Here is a 25,505-nt window from a genome sequence, read left to right as displayed (position 1 = left end):
CCCCATCAAGTAAACAAGTAAAAATACAAAAAGTGGAAACAATCAGAAGATTTGAAATTGAAATGCTCGCTGAGATACCTCCCTGGTGAGCATTTCCCTAGAAAGTCAGAGCCTGTTTTTTTTTGCGCTGATGCATGTAGCAAATTATTTCATCCCTTGTCGAAATGTGTGAGCCATTCTCTGCAGAACATCAGAATTTAGGATGCTACGGCAGAGAGTCTAACTAGCCACCTCTCTTGCTCTGTCAGGCACCACTTAATAAATAATAATGATTTTATTCTTTGTACCCACCCATCTGACTGGGTCTCGCCAGCCCCTCTGGGCAGCTTCCAACAGATATAAAAACATAATAAAACACCAACATTTTTGCAGCCAGGTGAGGTGAGCAAAATGAATATAGTAGGGGCAGGCATGCGTAGAAATGCAGACGTTCATGGGGGGGTTGCTCTGCAAAGAAAAGTGAAATTGAAATACCCCCAAACAATGTGTACGTTAAGGAGAAATTTGCGCTAAGAGGCTGGCGAATCTCCTTGGCGACTTACGGAAATAAAAACCGGAGGTGGATGTGAAGAGTAGAACTCAAGATGCAAAAAATAAGAAAAATAGATGGATCTGCGCCTCCCTGGTAGCCAAGCCCACCCCAAACAAAAGATACCCACCCATCCTTTTGTCCTTCTCAAGGACTCCCAAATATAAATTCCCCTGCAGTCTTCCAACGCCAGCTTTTGACTATGATGCCTCACATGGCGGCAAACGCTTTGCCGTGGGGCAGCGTGATATTCAAGGAAGGAAGGAGTGTGTGCATGTGTTTATTCTGGGTGAGTCAGGATGGTGTTACTCATAATCTGGATTTTTAGTACTCTGCATAGTTTAGATGTAAGAATCTGACATCTGATGATTATTATCAAGTCAGCTCTAATTAACCTGTCCATAATTTAGTAAGGTAAAGGTAAAGGTACCCCTCCCCGTAGGGGCCAGTCGTGTCCGACTCTAGGGTTGCGCGCTCATCTCGCTCAAGAGGCCGGGAGCCAGCGCTGTCCGGAGACACTTCCGGGTCACGTGGCCAGCGTGACGAAGTGGCATCTGGCGAGCCAGCACCAGCGCCGCACACAGAAACGCTGTTTACCTTCCCGCTATAAAGCGATACCTATTTATCTACTTACACTTAGGGGTGCTTTCAAACTGCTAGGTGGGCAGGAGCTGGGACCAAACAATGGGAGCTCACCCCGTCGCGGGGATTCAAACTGCCGACCTTGCGATCAGCAAGTCCTAGGCACTGAGGTTTTACCCACAGCGCCACCTGTGTCCCTGTCCATAATATTTCAGCATGCATTTAAGCTTTAGGAGGTAAGGACAGCCTGGTGGATCAGGCCCAAGGAGGTCCATCTCACCGGAAATCCTGTTTTCGCAGCAGCCAACTAGAAGCCTGTGGGATATTTGCAACACAGCCAAACCAACAATGCATGTTTGCTGCAAAGGAACATGATAGGAGTTGAAGCTCACAAAGTTTTCCTGCAGGTTGGCTAGCGAGAACTTTGAGGGACACGCCCCATGTCTCCTGACAGGGGTCGGCTTGACTCATCTCATCACCAAACCAGAAATGTGAGAACCGTCTCCATATGGGCCTGTGTTCCATTGCTCAGACACCACCCTAAGCTAGACTTAAGAGGGAACGGTCTCCCTGGGGAGGTTGTGGGCTCACCCGTGGAGGCTTTTAAACGGTGTTTGGATGGCCATCTGTCATGGATGCTTTAACTGAGATTCCTGCATTGCAGGGGGCTGGACTAGAGCAGGGGTAGGCAACCTAAGGCCCAATCGCCTTCTCAATTCGGACTGCGGACGGTCCAGGAATCAGTCTGTTTTGACATGAGTAGAATGTGTGCTTTTACAGTGGTACCTTGGGTTAAGTACTTAATTCGTTCTGGAGGTCCGTACTTAACCTGAAACTGTTCTTAACCTGAAGCACCACTTTAGCTAATTGGGACCTCCTGCTGCACCGCCAGAGCACGATTTCTGTTTTCATCCTGAAGCAAAGTTCTTAACTTGAAGCACTATTTCTGGCTTAGTGGAGTGTGTAACCTGAAGCATACGTAACCCGAGGTACCACTGTATTTAAAATGCATCTCTGGGTTATTTGTGGGGCATAGGAATTCATCCATTCACCCCCCCCCAAAAAAATATAGTCCGGCCCTCCACATGGTCTGAGGTACAGTGGACCAGCCCACGGCTGAAAAAGGTAGCTGACCCCTGGACTAGAGGATCCTCGGGGGGGGGGGGTGTTTTTCCCTTCCAACTCTACAATTCTATGATTCTGTGTCTTTGCAACCGAATTACTATTTTAAGCCGGCCTGAACAAAGCTGCTGTGATTTGTTATTCTGCAACAGAAAACAGCAAATGCTGTTTTCACCTTTTACAAGACTGTTTGTGTGTGATTATTATTTTAAAGGGGGGGGAGGGAAGGGGAGAAATACCAGGAAAATCTATAGTCTGCCTTAAAGCACCCCAGATTACTTAAACTAAAAGGCTAAAAGCAGACTATCTAAGCTTCCCTTTTAAGCTGCAAAGGGACGCACTCTGCTGAACTCACAAACTCCCTCCCAATTCTATTTTATTAAGTTTCAATGTTTTATTAAGTTCCAACAGCTCCGTCTCTTCTCTTATTTATGTCGACTTCCTACCCAAGATGGGTGGCCTGTGGGATGGAGTTCCATAGTTTCCCAACAGCCAGTATGCAAAAATTGCAGGGGGCTGGACTAGATGAATCTCGGGGTCCCTTTCCACCTCTACAGTCTATGAAAAGCATTGCTGCCTCGGCAGCTAGTAGCCAGGGATAGCCCTCTCTAAGAATTTGTCTAATCCTCTTTTAAAGCTATCTTGGGTTTTGCATAATTCCAGAAACATTTTGTTTGGGTGTTTTAATGGAGGCAGAGCGCTGTTATCTTTGCAGGGCTCAGGTCCTCAGAAGGTCTGAAGGTCTGGATGGAACCACGCACTGGCTTTCAAACCTCCCTTTCCAATTTATTTATTTTTAACCAGGAAATTAAAAGGAGAACGGAACCAGTGTCCTTCGGGCGACCTTGGAGGGCTTGGCGCTTCTGCGGCACAGCGGACCGTTATCGCTCGTGCATCAGCCTCTGCTCTGGTTATCTCGGTCCCCGCAGAGGTGGGGAACGATGCTAAGGCACGCCATATCTGCTGAGAGGATGCAGGAACATCGGGGCAGGAAGGGAGAGATAACAGAAGATGCTCTGGCTGGATGATGGCCAGGAAAAGAAGATCGATGCCAGAGACAAATGGGGAAAACAATGGAGGTTGTGATGGTCACCTGCTAGGGGTTCTTTAGCTGAGATTCCTACATTGCAGGGGGTTGGACTAGATGGCCATTGGTGGTCCCTTGCGACTCCTTAATTCCATGATTCTTTGTGCTCAATGCTCCTCCAGGCAGCCTATCCCTGTTCCAGTTCCCTTGGCTCCCTCCTCCTGGCGGAATTAGGACAACTGGGTTGTCTTCAGGGCTAGCCCTATTTTGTTGCTGGCATCTGTCAGTCTCGAGAGGCAACGGAGTGCACCTCTGGTAAAGGTAAAGGGACCCCTGACCATTAGGTCCAGTCGTGGCCAACTCTGGGGTTGTGGTGCTCATCTCGCTGAGGGAGCCGGTGTACAGCTTCCGGGTCATGTGGCCAGCATGACTAAGCCGCTTCTGGCAAACCAGAGCAGCGCACGGAAACGCCATTTACCTTCCCGCCGGAGTGGTACCTATTTATCTACTTGCACTTTGTGCTTTCGAACTGCTAGGTCGGCAGGAGCAGGGAGCGAGCAACGGGAGCTCACCTCGTCGCAGGGATTTGAACTGCCGACCTTCTGATCGGCAAGTCCTAGGCTCTGTGGTTTAACCCACAGCGCCACCCACGTCCCTACACCTCTGGAGGTGAAGGCAAACTGCTGTGTTAGCAGCACCAAAGTGACCTCTCCGGGGAGCAAGCCTGGGCAGTGCGCACGGAGGTCCTGGGCTACCCAGACAACAAGACCCCCCCCCCAGCCTCACTGATGTGGTCCGAAGGAAAGCAGAGCAAGACGTTTGGCACCAGCTTGGCTGCAGGTGTTGCTGGAAGGAGGCGTACAAAGCGCCATCCAACCCCTTTAGGGACTCTGCTCCATTTTTGCAGAAGGTCTACTCCTGAGCCTTTTCCACTCCCAAAGAGATCCCGACCGCAAGACAGCGGAGGTTTAGGGTCAGAGTTTTCCTTCTCCTAGACTGGCTCCCTTCCCAGGTGGACGAGCCCCACCTGCCCCCTCTACAAGAAGGGCAGAAACTGCCTTCTTGACCGCTGGACCCATCTCGGTCTCGTCCACGGGGAGCCTGTGTTCGCCTGCAGGGAAAGCAGCAGGTTTTAACCCAGCCCTCCGTTGCTTTCGATGAAACCTAGGCTTGGGTGAATATGGTTTTTTGAAGTGGTCTTGGCCCGCCTGGGAGTTAGGGGGCTTCCTCCAGATAGGGAGACCCAGCTCCCCCCAACTATTAGGAGTGTGATACATTTGGCTTCTAAAGGGTTAACCGTCCCCTTTCCAAGGCTTGCTGTTTTCCTGCTTTCTGTAAATGCTGCAATTACCGCTCCAGACCCCACCTAATTAGGAGGCCTGTTTCCCCCCCAGGAAAGGCTCAGCAGAGCTAATGATAATTAGAAAGAGGCATCAGGGGGATGTCTCTAGATGGGGTCCTCTGGCTAAGCCTTTTGCTGCAGGGCTGAGAACCCCAGTTCATCCGTGGTGGGGGAGACAGGCATTGGTCAAGGTGGGCTTTTGTGGGCGCCACATCCATTTACAGGCTGGAGAGCCTTTCAAAAGAACACAAGAGTCAACTCGGTCTATGTGGGGCTGCCCTTGAGACTGACCCAGAAACTCCAGCAGGTGCAGAATGCCGCGGCGAGACTCCTTATGGGGTCTTCGCTGCGAGATCATATTCATCCGGTACTATACCAGCTGCACTGGCTCCCGGTGGAGTACAGGATCAGGTTTAAGGTGCTGGTTTTAACCTTTAAAGCCCTATACGGCCTAGGACCCTCGTACCTACGGGACCGCCTCTCCTGGTATGCCCCACAGAGAAATTTACGGTCTGCAAATAAAAACATCCTCAAGGTCCCAGGCCACAGAGAGGTTAGGCTGGCCTCAACTAGAGCCAGGGCTTTCTCGGCCGCGGCTCCAATCTGGTGGAACGCTCTGTCCCAAGAGACTAGGGCCCTGTGGGACCTGACATCTTTCCGCAGGGCCTGCAAGACAGAGCTGTTCGACCAGGCCTTTGGTCAGGGCGCAGCCTGACCCCCTCCTCTGGCAATCTGCACAGAATTTTGCTTGATGGTTGCCATTAATTTGACCTTAATTTGATTTTAATTAATTTTATAATGAATGTTTTTAGAATGTTGGACTATTTTGATCGTTGTTAGCCGCCCTGAGCCCAGGGCGGGATATAAATAAATTATTAATTATTATTATTATTATTACTACTACTACTACTACTATTATTATTATTATTATTTTGGACTCATCACTGTCCATGAAGGCGCAGGTCAATTTTGCGTCCAGGGCTGCTGTCTACCAGCTGCATCTGAGACCCTACCTGCCTAACATGCCCTGGCTATCTCCCACTTGGACTACTGCCATGAGCTCTCCGTGGGGCTGCCCTTGAAGGTGACTCAGAAACCACAGCTATTCCAGAATGCGGCAGCTAGACAGGTAACTAGGAGTGGCCGCCGGGACCATATAATACTGGTCCTGAAAGACCAGTATGTTTCTGAGCACAATTCAAAGTGTTGGTGCTGACCTTGAAAGCCCTAAACGGCCTCAGCTCAGTATACCTGAAGGAGCATCTTCACCCCCATCATTCAGCCTGGACACTGAGGTCCAGCTCTGAGGGCCCTTTGGCAGTTCCCTCACTGTGAGAAGTGAGGTTACAGGGAACCAGCAAGAGGGCCTTCTCGGCGGTGGCACCCTCCCATCAGAATGTCAAGGAGATAAACAACTGTATGACTTTTAGAAGACGTCAATGAGATATACAATTACACCACCTTTTGAAGAAGAAGCAGCAACGGAGGAAAATCAGATGATGGCACAGTTCAAACACTTTATTCCTTTTGGGAAGTTGGGTTTACAAATTTGGGGCAATATGTATATATTCTTTTTGTCTTTAATGCTGAAACTTTTCTCTGCAGAGAAGAGCAGCAACACTGGGGTACGTCCGGCGAATTGGGGTTGGGGCTGGGCTCATAATTGTCCTAGGGGGCCAGATGGGATCACATCGAGCAAAAAGGGAAGGCCCTGGTGCTAAAAACTGGGGAGAGAGGAAGATGATGCCCAGTTTGCGTACACACACAGAGAGAGAGAAAGATGGGTGTCCCTCGCTGCTCTGACACCCCCATCTGAAACTCAGCAAGCATTCCTGGATTCAGCAGAGGAAAGAGGGAAAAGGAACACTCTGTTTTTTGAGCGGTCAGTTTGTGCCTTGGCAAGGCGAGAGCTCTGCTGCCACTGACCTGTGGCACAACGAGAACAAGGAAGGCTGTCCCTCATCGTGCAAAGCCCTCCTCAACAACAGGAAGACGTCACTGAGTTGCACTTTGTTCCTGAGCAAGGAAAAACCCCATGCCAGAAGGGGGGCAGTGGTAAGGGGAGGCGAGGTGAGAGATGCATGCTCCCTGCAGATTTTAAAAGACCCCCCAAAGAAGCCCTCTGTTTTTAAGAGAGTCAAAAGAGGGGCGCCGATCGCACGGCAAGAATGCGAAAAGGTGATGCCCAAGCTCGGAGGCTTCACTGAGATGGGTGTGTGAGGATCTTTCGTCCCCGCCTGCTCCTTACTCCCCCAAGACCCAAGTGCGATGCCAGCCCTCCTGACCTAAGAAGAAGCTTATGGCTGCCAGATGAATCAGAGATGGAGGGACGTTTGCGGCCTTCAAGACACCACTGGACCCCCAGCAGCCAGCAGGGTCAATGGTCAGGGACAACAGTGGCAAGAGATGGAGGGCAGCAGTATCTGGAGAGATGCAGGCACTGAATAAACAAGCAGAGCAAGAACTAAGTGGGGGCAGCCTCGGCCTCCTCCTTACAGAGGCGGGCACCCTACTTTGGGTGGCGAGTAGAGGCTTGCAGGATTGGGGAGGGGGCGCCCGGCTGCTGCTGAACGGATCCTCTGCACCAAACCGCCCTCCACCAACAGAGTAAAAGGCCAGTTTGGAAAACTGGAAGGCTAAGGAAGAACTCCTCTCACTAAAGTGGCTAATTCTGCATGGCTTCCCTGCACCCAGAAAGCTGGCATGGCAAAGTGGTCTGCCCTCGCTTTTTCTCGCTTCTGCAATGCTGGGGGCCGGTATTTCTTTGTTGTTTCACCTGCAAGGGCTTTCACGCCTGCCCTACCGACCCACAACCCAATCTTGGAAGACATAATGACCTCTAAAGAAGAACTAGCTCCCATCTTGAGATGCGACGTGGCAGAGCAAAGTGTTGCGCTCTGGGGTTAGGAAGAGGAGGGGGTGGCACAGATTTTTGCTACGCCTGAGTCTCCCCCAGCCCCCCAAATCCAAAGCACAAAGAGGCAGGTGAAGACGGAACCGTCCCAGAGAGAGGAAGAAGGTTAGGTACCCGGGGCAATCCCATCTGGCCCGGCAGGAAAGGTTTCGGAGCCAATTTGAGCCTGCTTCCGCAGGAGATCAGGAAAGCCAAATTTAAGGGGCGTGTCTGGGGAGGGGGGAGGTTTTCGAGTCCAACGGGGGAGGTCAACGAAAGCAAGGGGGAATATTTAGTTGCACCTTAATTTTAATCCGTAGAGCGGAGCTTGGAGGGACCACCGTGGCCTTGGCTGCTCTTGAAAGGCGGTTCAGTGTTGGGGCGGGGCGGAAAAAGGAGGTGGTCTCTCTCTTTCTCCCTGCACCGCTTCCCACGCCCACACATGGGGGGGCTTCACCAGTCTCATTTCTGGCTGTTGTAAGCCATGTGCCGCTGGTTCATGGGGTTCTCGGGTGACTTCATCCACTCTTTCTTCAGGAGCTGCTTCAGCTGCGAGAGGCGCATGTTCGGGTTCTCCTGCTTCAGCCGCGGCAGCTGGACCTCTTCAAAAGCCGTGAAGGCGGCCTTCATCCGGCGCTCGGGGTGGCGGTCCAGATCGTCGGCAACGCTGGAGGTGGGGGGGAGAAATGAGAATCACAGAAATGGCAGAACTGCAGAGCTGGAACCAAGGATTATCTAGTTACAAGCTTAGTGGATCAGCGGAATGCTGCACATAGTATACCGTATTTTTCACTCTATAGGATGCACTTTTTCCCCTCCAAAAATTAAGGGGAAATGTGTACGCGTCCTATAGAGCGAACGCAGGCTGCGCGGCTAAGCCCAAAGCCAGAACAGGGAGACGGAGCGCTACAAAGGTTGTCCGGGAAGCCTCAAGCCTTTGGAGTGCAGCGAAAAGAACCCGAAGCCTTTGGAGCACAGCACAAGGTCCCGCTGCGCTCCAAAGGCTTTAGGGATCTTTGAGGCTGGTGGTGGGGGAAAGCAGCGCTTCCCCCCACCGCCAGCCCCACAAGCTCAGGGGACAGAGGGAAGGCAGCGCGCCGCCTTTGCGCTGCTCCCCGACCTCTTTGAGGCTTTCCCCCGAGGAGTGAGAAAGGAATGACTGGCCATGTCAGTCCCTTCTCCCTCCTGGTCGAAAAGCCCGCAGGAGCCATGCGCTCCTTAAAGGGTGCGCGGCTCCTGTGGGCTTTTGCGGGAGATGGGGGAATTCCCCCACCTCCTGCAAAAGCAGGGAGAAGGTCTGGGAGAAGCACACAGGCTGTCCGCTGCTCCCAGAGCTGGCGGGGGGATCATATTTTTCCCCTTGATTTCTCCCTCTGAAAACTAGGTGCGCCCTATGGAGCGAAAAATACGGTAACTTGATTTCAACAAGACTTTTGACAAAGTCCCCTATGATATTCTTTGAGGAAGCTGGTGAGTTGAATGAAGGAACTGTTAGTGGGTTGATGGACCGAACCTAAAGGTAAAGGGACCCCTGAACATTAGGTCCAGTCGCAGACAACTCTGGGGTTGCGGTGCTCATGTCGCTTTACTGGCCGAAGGAGCCGGCATACAGCTTCTGGGTCATGTGGCCAGCATGACTAAGCCGCTTCTGGCGAACCAGAGCAGCGCACGGAAACTCCGTTTACCTTCCCACCAGAATGGTATCTATTTATCTACTTGCACTTTGACGTGCTTTCGAACTGCTAGGTTGGTAGTTCTCATTAATGAGAGTACTCATTAACGGTTCCCCGTCATTCTGGGGGAAAGTGACCAGTTGGGTGCCGCGGGGATTTGTCCTAGGCCTGTAGTTCAACGTCTTTATAAACAACCTGGAAGAAAGAATTGAGGTGGTGCTCATCCAATTTGCAGACGGCACCAAACTGGGAGGGGGAGCTAATGCCGCAGAAAACAGAACCGGGATTTGAAATGACCTTAACAGTTCTATGATTCTATGACTTTAATACAGGAAAGGAGATTCCGACTAAAAATCAGGAAGAACTTTCTGACATTAAGAGCTGTTTGGAATGGACTCCCTTGGGCGGTTGTGGACTCTCCTTCATTGAAGGGAAGGGATTCAAGCAGAGGTTGGGTGGTCAGGGATTCTTTGGCTGTGATTCCTGCATTCATAGAACAGTAGCATGGGAAGGGATCCCAAGGGTAATCCAGTCCACCCCCTGGCAATGCAGGAATATCAGCTAAAGCACCTGTGACAGATGCCCACCCAACCTCTGCTTAAAAACCTTCAAGGAAGGGGAAGCCACAACTGTCCAAGGGAGTCCATTCCACAGTTTCAATGTTTTGCCAGAAACTTCTTTTTTTGTCATCTGAATGCATCACTTCAGACCCCACTCTCCAGATCAGCAGGTAACCAACTTGCTCAATCTTCCATGGGGCAGCCCTTTTGATATCAGAAGATGGCTGTCGTATCACCTCTCATCCTTCTTGGAATAAATTTAGCGACACTTCCCCAGCCGGAATCATCTCTGCCTCCTTCCTTTCCTGCTTCAGTTTCCACCTCTGATTCCGGACTTCCCTTTGGGGTTCCCCCAGCAGATTCCTCCCATCACTCTTCTGCATCCAGTCAGTCCATGACAGCTGCCTAGGTCTCCTCCCCTTCAGGGTTTCCCCCAAGCAATCAGAGACTGCGCCTGCGCAAAACCAACCTCTCCTCCGCCCTTTTCATGCCTCTCTTGGTTCTGGGAGACTAGAAGGGAGGGGAGCTGGTTGCAACGGGGGGGGGGGGGGAGACATCCGTGACTCTTCACCAGCCGGACTCCTCTCTGCCTCTTGGCCTCCCTCCTCTCCGGCTTCAGCTCCTGCCTCTAATTCTGGACTTCTCTCTGCCATAGACTCTCCCTGCTCACTAAGCCATGTTGCCTCTTCAGCTTCTGCCACCTCCTCCTCCCAGTCTCGTCCTTCTCCCCCCTGACCACTCATTGTCGCCCCACCTCCCCTCTCTGGACTCTGAGCGTTCTTCCCTTGGGGCGTTCCCCATCTGCTTGCTCTCACCATTCCTCTGTGTCCAACCCGTTTGTGACAGTGGGCTTCCCTGTGGTCGGCCCTCACGCATGTTCACTTTATGAAATCTGGCCCTCTTTGAAAAAAGTTTGGGCACCCCTGCTTTGGAGCATCCGACAGGCCCCTGTGGGGGCAGGATGCTGGACTAGACGGGCCCCGCTTTGTCCTCATCCAGCTGCTGCGGGACTCCTCCCAGGCTCTTAGCTCTCACATGGATTACCTGAGCACCGCAATGGCATCCTCGATGGTCCGTGCCTCTACAGCGCCTTCCTCCAGGACCCTGCGGTTGATGTTCTCTTCCAAGGGCATCTCAAGGTGACTCTTCAGCTTCTCTCCTGGCAGAGAAGGGGGCAAATGGAAGCACAGGTTAGCTGGAGGCCAAGCTTTTTTTGAAAAATGCAGCAATACATTGCAGGGGACTGGACTGGACCATCCTCCAGGTCCATTCCAACTCCATCATTTTAACGCCCTGCATTCTGTCAGTCACCCTCTGCTCTGGATCTGGCTGTGGTCTAAACCACTGAGCCTCTTGGGCTTGCTCATCAGAAGGTCGGAGGTTCGAATCCCCACGATGGAGTGAGCTCCCATTGCTCTGTCCCAGCTCCTGCCAACCTAGCAGTTCAAAAGCACATCAGTGCAAATAGATAAATAGGTACCACTGTGGCGGGAAGGTAAACAGCGTTTCCATGTGCTCTGGTTTCCGTCACAGTGTTCCATTGTGCCAGAAGCGGTTTAATCCTGCTGGCCACATAAGCCGGAAAGCTGACTGTCTCCAGCTCGCTCAGCCTGAAAGCGCGATGAGCGCCACAACCCCATAGTCGCCTTTGACTGGACTTAACCATCCAGGGGTCCTTTACCTTTTTTCACCTGGACTCCCAGCACCCGCTAATTCAGGCATAGGCAAACTCCGGCCCTCCAGATGTTTGGGACTACAATTCCCATCACTCCTAGCTAACAGGACCAGTGGTCAGGGATGGTGGACTTGTAGCCCCAAACATCTGGAGGGCTGGAGTTTGCCTATGCCCGCGCTAGCCCATCGTCTCCCACTCACCGGGTTCCCCGTTCTCCTTCTGCTGCTCTTTCCGGAGCACTTCGTCGATCTGCGCCCGGGTGACTTTGCCCGGGGGCAGCGGCTTGGGTGTCTTCCCCTTCAGCTTGGCGTCCTCTTCTTCCAGGAGGCGCTGCAGCTCCTTCTTCCGCTCCACCTGCTCCAGGCGTCGTTTCTCGCGCTCTTCCTAAAGTGACCGGAGGGCGGGAGGGAGAGAGAGAGCAAAGAGTCTAGTCCTCAGTCTAGAGCCAGTGTGGTGTAGTGGTTAAGAGCGGTGGACTCGTAATCTGGGGAACCGGGTTCGCGTCTCCGCTCCTCCACCTGCAGCTGCTGGGTGACCTTGGGCCAGTCACACTTCTCTGAAGTCTCTCAGCCCCACTCACCTCACAGAGTGTTTCTTGTGGGGGAGGAAGGGAAAAGGAGATTGTTAGCCACTTTGAGACTCCTTCGGGTAGTGATAAAGCGGGATATCAGATCCAAACTCTTCTTCTTCTTCATGATTCTGAATGAAGGATGGAGTTGAATAGGAGCACCGTGTTCTGCCTCATACAGAGTCAGAAACTAGAGCTCAACATTGTCTACACTGGTTGGCAACAATGGCTCTCTGGGGTTTCTGACTCAGGGGTCTCTCACACCCCCAATCTGGTGATGCCTTTGGGGACTGAGTTTGGGAGAATCAGAATTCAAAGTCCAGTGTTAGAAACTCCAATATATCGCTTAACCTTAAGCCTAGGTTACCATCGTCGCCACAATGGAATATCTAGGAGCCTTTTGGCAATGGATTTTATTTCATTATTATTCATTTCATTTCAATACAGCAGTACCTTGGGTTAAGTACTTAATTCGTTCCGGAGGTCCGTTCTTAACCTGAAACTGTTCTTAACCTGAAGCACCACTTTAGCTAATGGGGCCTCCTGCTGTCGCTGCACCGCCAGGGCACGATTTCTGTTCGCATCCTGAAGCAAAGTTATTAACCTGAAACACTATTTCTGAGTTAGTGGAGCCTGTAACCTGAAGCGTATGTAACCCAAGGTACCACTGGTATGCAACAACAGCAGCAAGAATACTCATCGCGAAGTATTGGAAGACACAAAATTTACCCACCCGGGAAGAATGGCAGATGAAGTTGATGGACTACATGGAACTGGCGGAAATGACTGGCAGAATCCGAGACCAGGGAGAAGAGTCGGTGGAAGAAGACTGGAAAAAGTTTAAAGACTATTTACAGAAATACTGTAAAATTAATGAATGTTAGAAAAATGTTGGAATGAAGTTATATGGCTTCAGTAGAAATGTTATAAGGAACTAAGTACAAATAGATTACTAGTGTATTACAGGGAAAAATAAGGTTAGAATATGTTAAGATAATTACAGGACAGAAAACAGAGGAAGATGGAAAGGAATTGCTGAAACAATTAACTGAAGTGGAATACAAAAAGGGAGGTGTGAGGAGGTCGTTGAAACAAGTGAATGAAAGATAAGATATTGAAATTGTTTGATGTGTCTTAAATTGTTTTTGTTTTGTTTTGTTAGTTTAATGTCTTAGTGTTAGTGTTATGTAGTGTTTTTGTTTTTGTATTGTACTGTATTGTTTTGTTTAACTTTTTTTTCTTTTGTAGTGTTTAAATTGTTGGGAAAGTAATAAATATTATTTTTTTAAAAAAAAAACCCCAAGGTACCACTGTACTGCTTTCTATTTGAAAGAGGGAAAAAACCCCTCAAAAGCAGGTTTTCAACACATTAAAACTTCCAATAAAAGAGGAAGAAGAGGAGTTTGGACTTGATATCCCGCTTTATCACTACCCTAAGGAGTCTCAAAGCGGCTCACAATCTCCTTTCCCTTCCTCCCCCACAACAAACACTCTGTGAGGTGAGTGGGGCTGAGAGACTTCAGAGAAGTGTGACTGGCCCAAGCTTACCCAGCAGCTGCATGTGGAGGAGCAGGGAATCGAACCCGGTTCACCAGATTACGAGTCCATCACTCTGAACCACTACACCACACTGGCTGTAACAATCCAGAATAAAACAAATTCAGGAAAGTATTTCAGATCCTTCGGCAGGTGACATTTCACTGTATTTATTTACCTACTTAATTTATAGAGCTTCCCCCTAGCAGAAGAGCTCTAGGAAGGCAGGGTGGTGTAAGGGTTAGAGTGTCAGACCTGGGAGACCAGGGTTCAAATCCCCACTCAGCCCTGAAGCTCACTGGGCGACCCTAGAGTCAGTCCCAGCCTCTTGGCCCACCTCACAGGGTCGTTGTAGGGATTAAGGGAGGAGGGGGGTGAACCATGTACTCTTTGGAGAAAAAGGTGGGAGATAAATGCTGACCGGCTTAAGAAAGCTGGAGGGGCCAGCCAGGTGTTGCCAGTCGCAAACCTCGTGCCCAGAGATCTCCACGTAGCTGTAACTGGACCCGCGCCAGTCGCAAAACGTGCCTGGGGGATTTTGAGCACTACCACTGAGCTATGGCCCCGGTGCATGGAGTACAATTCCCATAACTCCCAGATAGCCTAGCTGCATGATACCAGGGAAGATGGTACCTGTAGCCCCAAACATCTGAAGTTTGAGGAAAGCTGGCCTGCAATACAAGCCTTCCGAAATAATCAAAGACAGCAATCCATTCAACGATTCGTCAAGAAGCGCAGCTAAGCCCAAGATCAACGGCACGGAAAGCCCAACATGCCCGTTAACACCTCCCAACTGGCCAAGGTGGTACAGAAAGCAATTTGCGCTTTGGATCTGGTCAATAGCAATCAACAAATCCAAAAGCCCAGGAGATGCATTAGGACCAGGAGTCAATAAGACCAGAGACTCCTTCGAAGTGGAAAAGCCGTGTCTCAAAGCGCCCCTCCCCATGCATTTCGCCCAGATGAGCCATCAGATCATTTAACATTTGAAGATTCAGAGCAGATGAAAGAAAGGTCTTCCCCTCTGTGGTGGAGAGTTGAACTGTGGAACTCCGCGCCACAGGAGGAAGTGAAGACCATGACTTTGAGAACTGCAGGAGGAGCCAGGAAGAGAGGAGAGGAGTTCAGGGATATTAAAAACAAAACAAAAAACAATAGCTGTGTGCCCTTGTTTTATATATTATTATTATTATTATTATTATTATTATTATTATTATTATTATTATTATTCAGCTCTACACCTGCAGGTCTCAGGGAGGTTCACAATATAAAATCACATAGTAATAATATAATAATAATAACAATAATTTATTATTTATACCCCGCCCATCTGGCTGGGCTTCCCCAGCCACTCTGGGCAGCTTCCAACAGAATATTAAAATACGGTAATGCATCAAACATTAAAAACACCCCTAAACAGGGCTGCCTTCAGATGTCTTCTAAATGTCTGGTAGTTGTTGTTCTCTTTGACATCTGGTGGGAGGGCGTTCCACAGGGCGGGAGCCACCACCGAGAAGGCCCTCTGCCTGCTTCCCTGTAACCTCACTTCTCGCAGGGAGGGAACTGCCAGAAGGCCTTCGGAGCTGGACCTCAGTGTCTGGGTAGAACGATGGGGGTGGAGACGCTCCTTCAGGTATACAAACAAAATCATATCTATCTATCTATGTTATAATACAAACAATTTGATCGCTTTACATGTTTTTTTGTGCTTTGTGGTATTTGTAGTTTTCTATGTTTCATTTTATGCATTGTGATTCGCCAGTATTTTTTATCGATTATAGTTTAGCAATTCTTTATTGTAACTGCTAGGTGCAAATTGCTTAAGCGTTATTTATTAATACGTATTTAATTTTAATGCTTATTATTATACTCTAATGGATGATGGGATAATGCATAACTTGATATACAGCAAGTTGTGGGGTTTTTTGAAGTTATGTTTTTATTATGTCTTTTTGTATTAGATCTATGGTCTGCCTGAAACGCCGGAGAGCTGCTGGCAGTCAGTGTGGGCAATACTGGGCTAGACAGATGCCAATGGGTCTGGCTCAAGGTGAGGCAGCTGGCCTTATAGGTTCGCATCCCATTAAAGATTTGAGAATGTCTCAAAACGGCATCGTGCTCAAACTTAATGGCGGAGGAGAAATTGGCTGTTCTGGCCGATGCCGAATCCTCACCAGAAAGGGGAAGGTGCTCTTGCATAACAAATAATAATAATAATAATAATAATAATAATAATTTTTTAATTTATATCCCGCCCTCCCCAGCCGAAGCCGGGCTCAGAGCGGCTAACATCAAAGGTATAACACATTAACAAAAAATCAGACAATCAATTAAAATACATCCTCAAATCAGATCAGGATCAGAATAAAATCCAATCAGATGGCAACCCGCAGATTACTGTTGGGGACCTTAAATGCTCACCAGGCCCAACTGTTTGTGCTGAACTTATATGGGCCTGTGAGAAAAATTGGGAGGCCACTTTCATGCAAGTTCTTATGAAAGGGGAGAGGGAGTCAGGCTGCGCCCTGACCAAAGGCCTGGTGGAACAGCTCTGTCTTGCAGGCCCTGCGGAAAGATGTCAAGTCCCGCAGGGCCCTAGTCTCTTGGGACAGAGCGTTCCACCAGATTGGAGCCACAGCCGAAAAAGCCCTGGCTCTAGTTGAAGCCAGCCTAACCTCTCTGTGGCCCGGGACCTGCAAGATGTTTTTGTTTGAAGACCGTAAGGTCCTCCGTGGGACATACCAGGAGAGGCGGTCCCGTAGGTACGAGGGTCCTAGGCCCTATAGGGCTTTAAAGGTTAAAACCAGCACCTTAAACCTGATCCTGTACTCCACCGGGAGCCAGTGCAGCTGGTATAGCAGAGGGTGAATGTCGTCCCGCAGCAAGGACCCCGTAAGGAGTCTCGCCGCGGCATTCTGCACCCGCTGGAGTTTCTGGGTCAGTCTCAAGGGCAGCCCCACGTAGAGCGAGTTACAATAATCCAGCCTGGAGGTGACTGTCGCGTGGATCACAGCGGCTAGGAAGCAGAGAGAGCGAGATCACGGAATTATAGAGCTCAAAGGGACCCCCAAAGCCATCTAGTCCAACCTCCTGCCACACAGAAGATGAAAGTGTTGGGGGCAGGGAGGGAGAGAGAGGATGGGAACAGACAGAGAACACTCTGCATCCCTGGAGCCAGCGGGTTCGTGTCACCATGGAAGCATGATCAAATTAACCCAGGTGGTCGGATCCAAAGGATGCGTCCCGCCCCAGGGGACAGGTCGATGTCACGGAGATGCAGGGCTGAAACCGGAACCCCGCCGAGACGGGAGCGATGCCGCCCTTGGTCTGGCGCAGTTTCAAGGCTCCCAAATTACGGAGGTGCCTTTAATTAAGCTCTCTGGTCCTCCCCCTTGGGACATTCCGCGTGCATAGCAAGCATCCTTGCTGCCCCTTTCTCCCCTCGCCACCCCACAAAAGGGAAATGAGACACTATAGGATTCATCCAAAGAGACAGAAGAGAGGGATAAACCTGTTCTGTGATTCAAAAAGCTCTCAAACCAGCTAGAGAGATCTATCCGTTGCTGCCGCCTCCTGGGCAAAATGGAGAAGTGCCCCTTCGCCGAATGGAGCGTGAAAGGTGTTGTCTGCCTGCTCTAGAAGACTCCAGCGTCTACCCAAGTAACACAGACCATTGGGTCACCTGGGTCACCTACTGGCTAGCACTGGTTGCTGGGGGGGGGGTTGGGAGGTTTCTGACTCAGGGGAGTCTTCCCCAGCCCTTCCAGGAGACGCCACTGCAGAATGAACCTGGGGGCTCCTGCAGGTTCTCTGCCCTCCGAGCTCCGTCCCATCCCCAAAAGATAAAACAAAATTCTATCTAGTCCTCATGGTAATAATAATAATAATAATGATAATTTATAATGGGGACCTGCCTAAGGTAGATGGCTTTCAGGCAAAATTTCTACAATCTCTGCTGCAGGTACCCAACTGTGTCCCCCAACTCCATATTTCTGTTAAAGGTAAAGGTAAAGGGACCCCTGACCATTAGGTCCAGTCGTGACCGACTCTGGGGTTGCGGCGCTCATCTCGCTTTACTGGCCAAGGGAGCTGGCGTACAGCTTCCGGGTCATGTGGCCAGCAGGACTAAGCCGCTTCTGGCGAACCAGAGCAGCGCACGGAAACGCCGTTGACCTTCCAGCCAGAGCGGTACCTATTTATCTACTTGCGCTTTGACGTGCTTTCAAACTGCTAGGTTGGCAGGAGCAGGGACCGAGCAACAGGAGCTCACCCCGTCTTGGGGATTCGAACCGCTGACCTTTTGATCAGCAAGTCCTAGGCTCTGTCGTTTAACCCACAGCGCCATCCGCGTCCCTTATACTTCTATCAGAAGCTGGTGAATGCCCAATTTCAACTAAAGCGTGGTGGGCTGCCCTAAAACATTGGCTCAGGATTTCAGTGTTTGATCTAGGGAAGGGTTTGTTCCAACACTTGACCAATGAGGAGTTTGTCAGCAAAAAACCATGGCTAGAAAAGCCACCTCTATTGCTCTGTCACCCTCCCTAACTTTATTACCTCGGTTATGAAGGCGTCCTAAAGACGTTAAAGCAAAGATTATGGGTTAATAGACACAGTGACTTGTGATCTCGATCACACGCAGTCTGTAGTCCGCTGGCAGTAGGAGTACAATATGGGCATGTCTTTAAATTAACACCTTACATTAAAAACCTGACAGTACCAAATTATCAAAGGTTATTCACCAAAGCCAGACTAAATGTCTTTCCCTCTGCAGTTTTGGATGGCAAGTTGAGAGGAGTTCCCTACCAGCACAGACTTTGCTCGTGTGCTCAAGATATCGATTCTATAAAACATATTTTGCTGCACTGTGTGAAATATGAGCAAGCCAGGGCTGAACTGATATTACCCTTGCTCATACCGTACCCAAGAAAATCAGAGGCTCACTATGTCAGGTTCCTAACAGAAGACCGGACAAACGCTAGAACATTAGCAGTGGCAAAGTTCTTATCGGTGGTCGCAAGAACCAATGATCTCTATCTTTAAGTCTGAACAAAATGCTTGTTTAATCTGGAGGTAGGCTGTCTGAATTGTGCATTGCTTTGTAACGATTTGTTGGGTCTCTGGACCGTAATAAAGATTGATTGATTGATTGATTAAAGAATTTATTATTTATACCCCACCCATCTGGCTGCGTTTCCCCAGGCACTCTGGGCGACTCCCAACAGTTCACGATAAAACATCAAAAACTTCCCTATGCAGGGCTGCCTTCAGGTGACTTCTAAAAGTCAGATAGTTGTTTATTTCCTTGACATCTGAAGGGAAGGTGTTCCACAGGGCAGGCGCCACCACCGAGAAGGCCCTCTGCCTGGTTCCCTGTAACCTCACTTCTCGCAGGGAGGGAACCGCCAGAAGGCCCTCGGCACTGGACCTCAGTGTCCGGGCAGAACGATGAGGGTGGAGACGCTCCTTCAGGTATACTGGATCAAGGCCATTTAGGGCTTTAAAGGTCAGCACCAACACTTTGAATTGTGCTCGGAAATGTACTGGGAGCCAATGTGGGTCTTTCAGGACCTGTGTTCTATAGTCCCGGCGGCCACTCCCAGTCACCAGTCTAGCTGCCGTATTCTGAATTAGTTGTAGTTTCCAGGTCACCTTCAAAGGTATAAACAAAGGGCCTGGGTTAAATTGGGACTGTAGCAAGTTGCTGGACACCAGTGCAGGCTATCCGTGAATCTAGGCCTGTATTGGTTATACTGGCTGGCAGCAGCTCTCCAGGGTTTTTTGCAGGGGCAACCCAGCCAGATGGGCAGGGTATAAGTATATTAGTAGTAGTAGTAGTAGTAGTAAGTAAAGGTAAAGGGAACCCTGACCATTAGGGTCTAGTCGTGACGGACTCTGGAGTTGCGGCGTTCATCTAGCTTTATTGGCCAAGGGAGCCGGCGTACAGCTTCCGGGTCATGTGGCCAGAATGACTAAGCCGCTTCTGGCGAAACCAGAGCAGTGCACGGAAATGCCTTTTTCCTTCCTGCCAGAGCAGTACCTATTTATCTACTTGCACTTTGTTGTGCTTTCGAACTGCTAGGTTGGCAGGAGCAGGGACTGAGCAACGGGAGCTCACCCCGTTGCAGGGATTCGAACTGCCGACCCTGTTATTATTAGTGGTGGTATTATTATAAAGCTGGGGATTGCAGTAGGGACCTTTCACACACCCAAAGGAGGCACTCTACCTGTGAGCTACAGGTCTTGGCTAGGGCATTAAAGGAGGGACAGTACTTCTGGTGGGGGACATGCTGTGCTCCTCCTGGGGTCGTTTGCCCACCTGCACTTAGCATTCACCTGTGGCCTCTGGAAGCGGCCAGGAGGCGACAGCGGCCACAATCCCAGAATGGCTCCGACTGGCCGGCTGAACCAGGTGAGGGGAGCTGATGGGTCTCAGACCCTCGGCGAGTTAGGGACTTCCCCTGCATGCAAAGACAGGCTCTGGTGGACGGAATGGACGAGACCAAGAGTGGGCCCCAAGGTCAAGAAGGTGGTTTCTGCCCGTGCTGTAGAGGGAAGCGAAGGGCCGGTGGAGCTTGTCTCCTATCTAGGAGAAGGAAAACTGTGACCCCAAATCTCTGCTGCCTTGCGGGATGTATTTGGGAAAAGAAAAGGCTCAGGAGAAAACCCTACACAAATCCACAGTGGAGACCCTAAGGTGGTTGGATGGCGCCTTGACCGCCTACCTTCTGGCAACTCCTGCAGCCCAGCTGGTGCCAACCATCTTGCTCTGCTTTCCTTTGGACCCCATCAGTGAGGCTGAGAGGGGGGTCTTAATGTCTGTGCAGCCCAGGACACACCCACCCACCCACGGCCCAGGCTTTGTCGCCCCAGGAAGGCCACTTCAGTGCTGCTAGCCCGGCAAAAACAACACAGGAGGCAGTAGTCACAGGCTTCAGGTGAAGAAAGGGTGACACACCCCAGATCGGATCCTGCCCTTCCAGATTCCTGGGAGGTGATTAAGGCCTGAAGTGCTCAGAAGGAGGACGTCAGCCCGGTCAGAAGAGTCACAAAACCACATTATTTGTCTCAGGTTGGGCAATTCAGAGAGTGTCTGGTCTGCTTAAGAATGCCAGAAGATGCCCACAGACTCCAAGTTTGCCCATGATGGAGTGGGGATTCGAACTCTGATCTCCCGCGTCCAGCACCCTCACCACCCCACTTCTGCCATGGGGCAGCTTTAAAAATCTAGTCGGTAAATAAATAAGGGGAAGGCAAAATGCCAATTAAAGAAGGATCTAAAAGATTCTTGAAGCCTGGATTTGTTTTATTCTGATTTGTTGTTTGAATGCGTTGTCAACTGCTTTGAGGTCTCCCCCCCCCTTTAAAGTGGTGCATGCTCTGGTTATCTCCCGCTTGGACTACTGCAATGAGCTCTATGTGGGGCTACCTTTGAAGGTGACCCGGAAACTGCAACTAATCCAGAATGCGGAAGCTAGACTGGTGACTGGGAGTGGCCGCCTGGACCATATATTGAAAGACCTACATTGGCTCCCAGTACATTTCCGAGCACAATTCAAAGTGTTGGTGCTCACCTTGAAAACCCTAAACGGCCTCAAAGGCCCAGTATATCTAAAGGAGCGTCTTCACCCCCATCGTTCAGCCTGAACACTGAGGTCCAGCTCCGAGGGCCTTCTGTTGGTTCCCTCCCTGCGAGAAGTGAGGTTACAGGGAACCAGGCAGAGGGCCTTCTCGGTAGTGGCACCCGCCCTGTGGAACACCCTCCCACCAGATGTCAAAGAGATAAACAACTACCAGACTTTTAGAAGACATCTGAAGGCAGCCCTGTTTAGGGAAACTTTTAATGTCTGATGCATTACTGTATTTTAATTTTTGTCGGAAGCTGCCCAGAGTGGCTGGGGAAGCCCAGCCAGATGGGCAGGGTATAATAACAAATTATTATTATTATTATTAATTATTATTATTATTATTATTATTATTATTGCAGTATAGAAATGAAGCGAATAAGAACCATAATCATTATAAGGTTCAATGTAAAAAAAGAACTTGTTGTGGGTTCTTAGGTTGTTCTTGGGTTTGTTTTTATGACGTATTTTGTGTTTTCATTCTGCGGTTTCCTTCTGCAGCCGCAGGTATAGGGCGGCATACAAATTTAACAAATAATAACAAAACAATAACGAACATTTTCATTCCTATGCCGCTTTGTATTTTAAAGAAAAACAATAACCCCGAAGCAGTTGACAACACTTGAAAAGATCAAATCAAACCATTTGGAACGAAACGAATTCAAGCTTATATTTCAGAGCCTTCTCTTAGTGGCGTTTTGCTTTGCCCGTATTTATTTCCTGACTTAATTTATACAGCTAATTTAATAAATAAAATTAATCAACAAATCAAAAAGGCGCCTAGACATTCTGCTGTGGCGACCGCAAGCTCGGTTTAAGGTGCATATATGTGAGTTTCTCGGTTTAAGGTGCATATATGTGTGAGTTTCTAAGGCAGCTCGCTCTGCTCCTCTTCCCTTTGCAACCTGGCAGAGAATTTTTTGGGTGACCCCGGTCCCGCCACCATCCGGCCAGCCCCTCCCCGCTCACCTTCCTCTGTTCCTTCCTCATGACGTGTTTGTCCTCGTCTTTCCAGAAGGCATCCTCCAGCTCTTTCTGCTTCTTGGCATCAGCTGCTGCCTTGGCCTCCGCCTTCCTCGCCCGGGCGGCTGCCGACTTGGTGTTCTCCCCTTGAAACTTTTTGGGCATCCCTCAGGGTCCTCTGGCCTGGCGGGGGCAAAAGAGGGGTTTGCAAACGTGATTTTTGTTTTATTTGCAATTTTGCACTCGGAGTGACCTGCGCCGTAAATGCAAAGCTACAGAGATGTTAGGTAAGGTAAAGGGACCCCTGACCATTAGGTCCAGTCGTGGCCGACTCTGGGGTTGCGGCGCTCATCTCGCTTTATTGGCCGAGGGAGCCGGCGTACAGCTTCCGGGTCATGTGGCCAGCAGGACTAAGCCGCTTCTGGCGAACCAGAGCAGCGCACGGAAATGCCATTTACCTTCCCGCCGGAGCGGTACCTATTTATCTACTTGCACTTTGACGTGCTTTCGAACTGCTAGGTTGGCAGGAGCAGGGACCGAACAACGGGAGCTCACCCCGTCACGGGGATTCTGCAATGCAGAAATCTCAGCTCATGCCTCCATGGCAGGTGGCCATCTAACCTCTGCTTAAAAACCTCTGAGGAAGGTGTAACTATAGTTACGGGCTGCATACACACCCCATATTTGAGGCACTGGATCCCACACACCCCGCCTCCCCTCCCCGAATCATTTGAAAACAGCTGAAGGTCTTTGGGAAGTGGAACCACTTAATGGTCTTCTCTGCTTGTGGCAGCCATTGTAACCATGAAATCAGAGGGTTGGGGCCCCCCAGGGTCATCCAGTCCAACCCCTCCCCCTGCAATGCAGGAATCTCAGCTCATGCCTCCATGACAGGTGGCCATCTAACCTCTGCTTAAAAACCTCCGAGGAAGATGATGTGCTGTGTGGCTTTAAATTTTATTTTTACAGACACGCCATGGGCCACCAGTGATCTCCAGACCACAATTTGGGATCTTTGATCTAAAGTACACGACTTTGCTCCAAGGATCCCTTGCATTTTAACCTGTATTTTAAATTGGTTCCCCCCCCCTATTATGTTTTACTGTAATTTTACTGGTGTTAGCCGCCCTGAGCCTGGCTCTGGCTGGGGAGAGCGGGGTATAAATATTTTTTATTATTATTGTTATTATATATAAAATATATACCGCACTTCATCGAAAGATCTCAGGGCAGTTCACAGTATAAAATGCAAGATAAAACACAAGTAAATAATTAAACTTAAACAATTTTATGGCGTGTCTGTACGCAGCTACAGTTTGTGTGTAATAATGCTTACAAAATCTTGCAACACTGCTATATATATACAGATCAGGGGCTTGCAAACTATGATCCCAGAGGACCTGCATGCAAACATGGTAAAGCAACATATTTCCAAAGACTAGACAACGGAAAGTGACCACCAGGCGATTGAAAATAAAACTTAAAAACTATCTAAAATACAATTAGGGGATTAAAAACAAAATTAAGGTGAGGTGGGTAGACTGCTAGAATTAAAGAAAAAAATGAGGAAAATTTGCTTTAAGAAGGGAAATATTTTGTGGGTTATTTAAAAATATATATCATGGCCATGTTAAAACGTATGCAGGACTTGAAGCATAGCAACAGATGAGAAATGATAGTTTAATAAGTGCGAATTAAAGTGTATAATGGGTAAAATATTAAGTAACACAGCAGCTTTATACAGTAAGGAAAGAACACCATGGAAAGGGTGGCTGGGAAGTCAACGGAGAGGAGAGATTTGTTCTGAGTGTTGCCTCAAAGAATTTGCAAAAATCTGATAATTTAGTAACCAAAAATAAATAAATCAAAATTTAAGAGCTGTATGCAAAAGTATGCCAAAACGAAGAATGCCAAAGGCACAAGAGCACTTTCACAATTAATAACAATAATAATAATGTGATTTGAGGATACAGAAGAAGCAGCTGGCACGAAGTAAACAAAGGGCTTGATTTATTTATTTGTAAAGGGCACATTTTATTCAATGGGACATTAATGAGAAGAGCTAATAAAATGCATTGCAAGGCTGGAGATATTTCTTTTCCTCTCTCTCCCCTCCTTCCCCTTCTTCTCTCTCTTTTCACCCCATGGCTTTTGGGGGTCTCCCCCTCCCCCCACTCCCCCCCCTGAAGGCAGCCCCTTGCCCCATAATAAGACAGGGAAGGGGGGGTCTCGCAATCCCCTGCCATCCTGCCCCACCCAGCCCTCCCCTTACCTGCCGCCTCCACCTCCGGCCGTCGCAGCCTTTGTCCGTCACGCCCCCGCCCCCCTTTTCGAAAGCCACCCCTCCAGGGGGCGCGGAAAAGGGGGGAGAATAGTCTCGCCGCCGCCGCCGCCGCCGCCGCCGCCATTTTTGTTGAGGGCGGTTTCCATGTTTGTTGAGGGCAAAGGCAGCATATTCCCCCTCCATTCCCCAATTTTTTGCTCCCCTGCCTTTTCTTCGCTTCCTCACGGCAGACCGGAGGGGCAGAGATGTGTGGGGAAGAGAAAGAAAGAAACGTCCCGATTCCCCCACGTCTTCAGCAGTATTTAGAATTCATGTTGCCCAATACAAAGATGGCGTCGGCCACGACACGGAAGTGCCCGGGAGCAAAAGGGAGCAGTGTGCCCACTACTAAGATGGCCGCTGGCTCCTTACGTGAAAGCGTGACCTGCTCCAAAACGGCGCCTGCTCTCACGCTCTATTGGCTCTTCTTAGCTCTATGGGTGAATCCAAGATGGCCGCGGGACCGCGCCCGAAGCAAACATGGCGGCAACCGCCTTCACGCTGCCCTTTGCCATGATGGCCGACCCGTCGCCTTGGAAACGGCTGTACCAGCTTGTCTTCGGGCCTAAGAAGCTTTGTGTAAGTTTTTATGTTGTGTTAAATGTAATGTTTTTCTTTTGTGTTTTTGTCTGTGTGTTATAAGAGAAAACTTATAAACTTTGTTTTTTTGGGGGGGAAGCTTTGTTGTAAATAAAAAAAAATGCCCTTTTCCCCCTTATGGGGTATCCAAGAGCCCATATAGAGTCCTTATATAGGTTCCCTATTGGTAGGAGAAAATAACAGAGGCCAACCAGAGAATATTGAGAAGCAAAGCAGCTAGTAAGCCTGATCTTTATTGATCTGTTACAACAGGGTGCCCCCTTCACCCGAAGGAGAGGAGGAGGACCCAGAAAAATGGTGTGCAAAGCTTTATAAAGACTTTTGAAATTCCCATCCTGTAGATCAAGACCACCCCCAGAAACATTATGCATACATCACAGAAGGGGTGTAACCTAAGACCACCCCTCAGATACATTATGCATACATCACAAAAAAGGCGGTCTTAAAACAGAAATTTGAATGTTGTTTTTCTCCTCTCCTTGTTCCTTGA

At 49.5% G+C, this 25,505-nt stretch overlaps 1 protein-coding gene and 2 long non-coding RNA genes across 3 annotated transcripts in view; 2 read left to right on the top strand and 1 right to left on the bottom strand.

Annotated features, from left to right (window-relative positions):
• Nucleotides 1–5,919: 5,919 nt before the first annotated feature.
• On the top strand, nt 5,920–7,882 carry LOC309361003. The gene is made up of 2 exons (XR_014164274.1): nt 5,920–7,263; nt 7,297–7,882. It is a non-coding gene; the product is annotated as an uncharacterized lncRNA (long non-coding RNA).
• Nucleotides 7,787–24,457, bottom strand: CCDC124 (coiled-coil domain containing 124). Its single transcript, XM_081895914.1, has 5 exons — nt 24,365–24,457; nt 22,099–22,275; nt 11,604–11,787; nt 10,773–10,887; nt 7,787–8,162 (listed from the first exon to the last, which is right to left on the bottom strand). Exons 2-5 carry the CDS (start codon nt 22,255–22,257, stop codon nt 7,958–7,960), a joined length of 663 nt encoding a protein of 220 aa, XP_081752040.1. The 5' UTR covers nt 22,258–22,275; nt 24,365–24,457; the 3' UTR covers nt 7,787–7,957.
• A 421-nt stretch (nt 24,458–24,878) lies between these two features.
• LOC309361015 overlaps nt 24,879–25,505 on the top strand; it is a 47,263-nt gene continuing 46,636 nt past the window's right edge. The window contains exon 1 of the long non-coding RNA XR_014164295.1: nt 24,879–24,994. This is a non-coding gene — a long non-coding RNA (uncharacterized lncRNA). The remainder of the gene's footprint in view (nt 24,995–25,505) is intronic.

This window comes from Podarcis melisellensis, assembly GCF_964234715.1.
Source record: "Podarcis melisellensis genome assembly, chromosome: 18".
Classification (NCBI taxonomy): domain Eukaryota; kingdom Metazoa; phylum Chordata; class Lepidosauria; order Squamata; family Lacertidae; genus Podarcis; species Podarcis melisellensis.
This window is presented reverse-complemented; position numbering and strand designations above follow the sequence as displayed.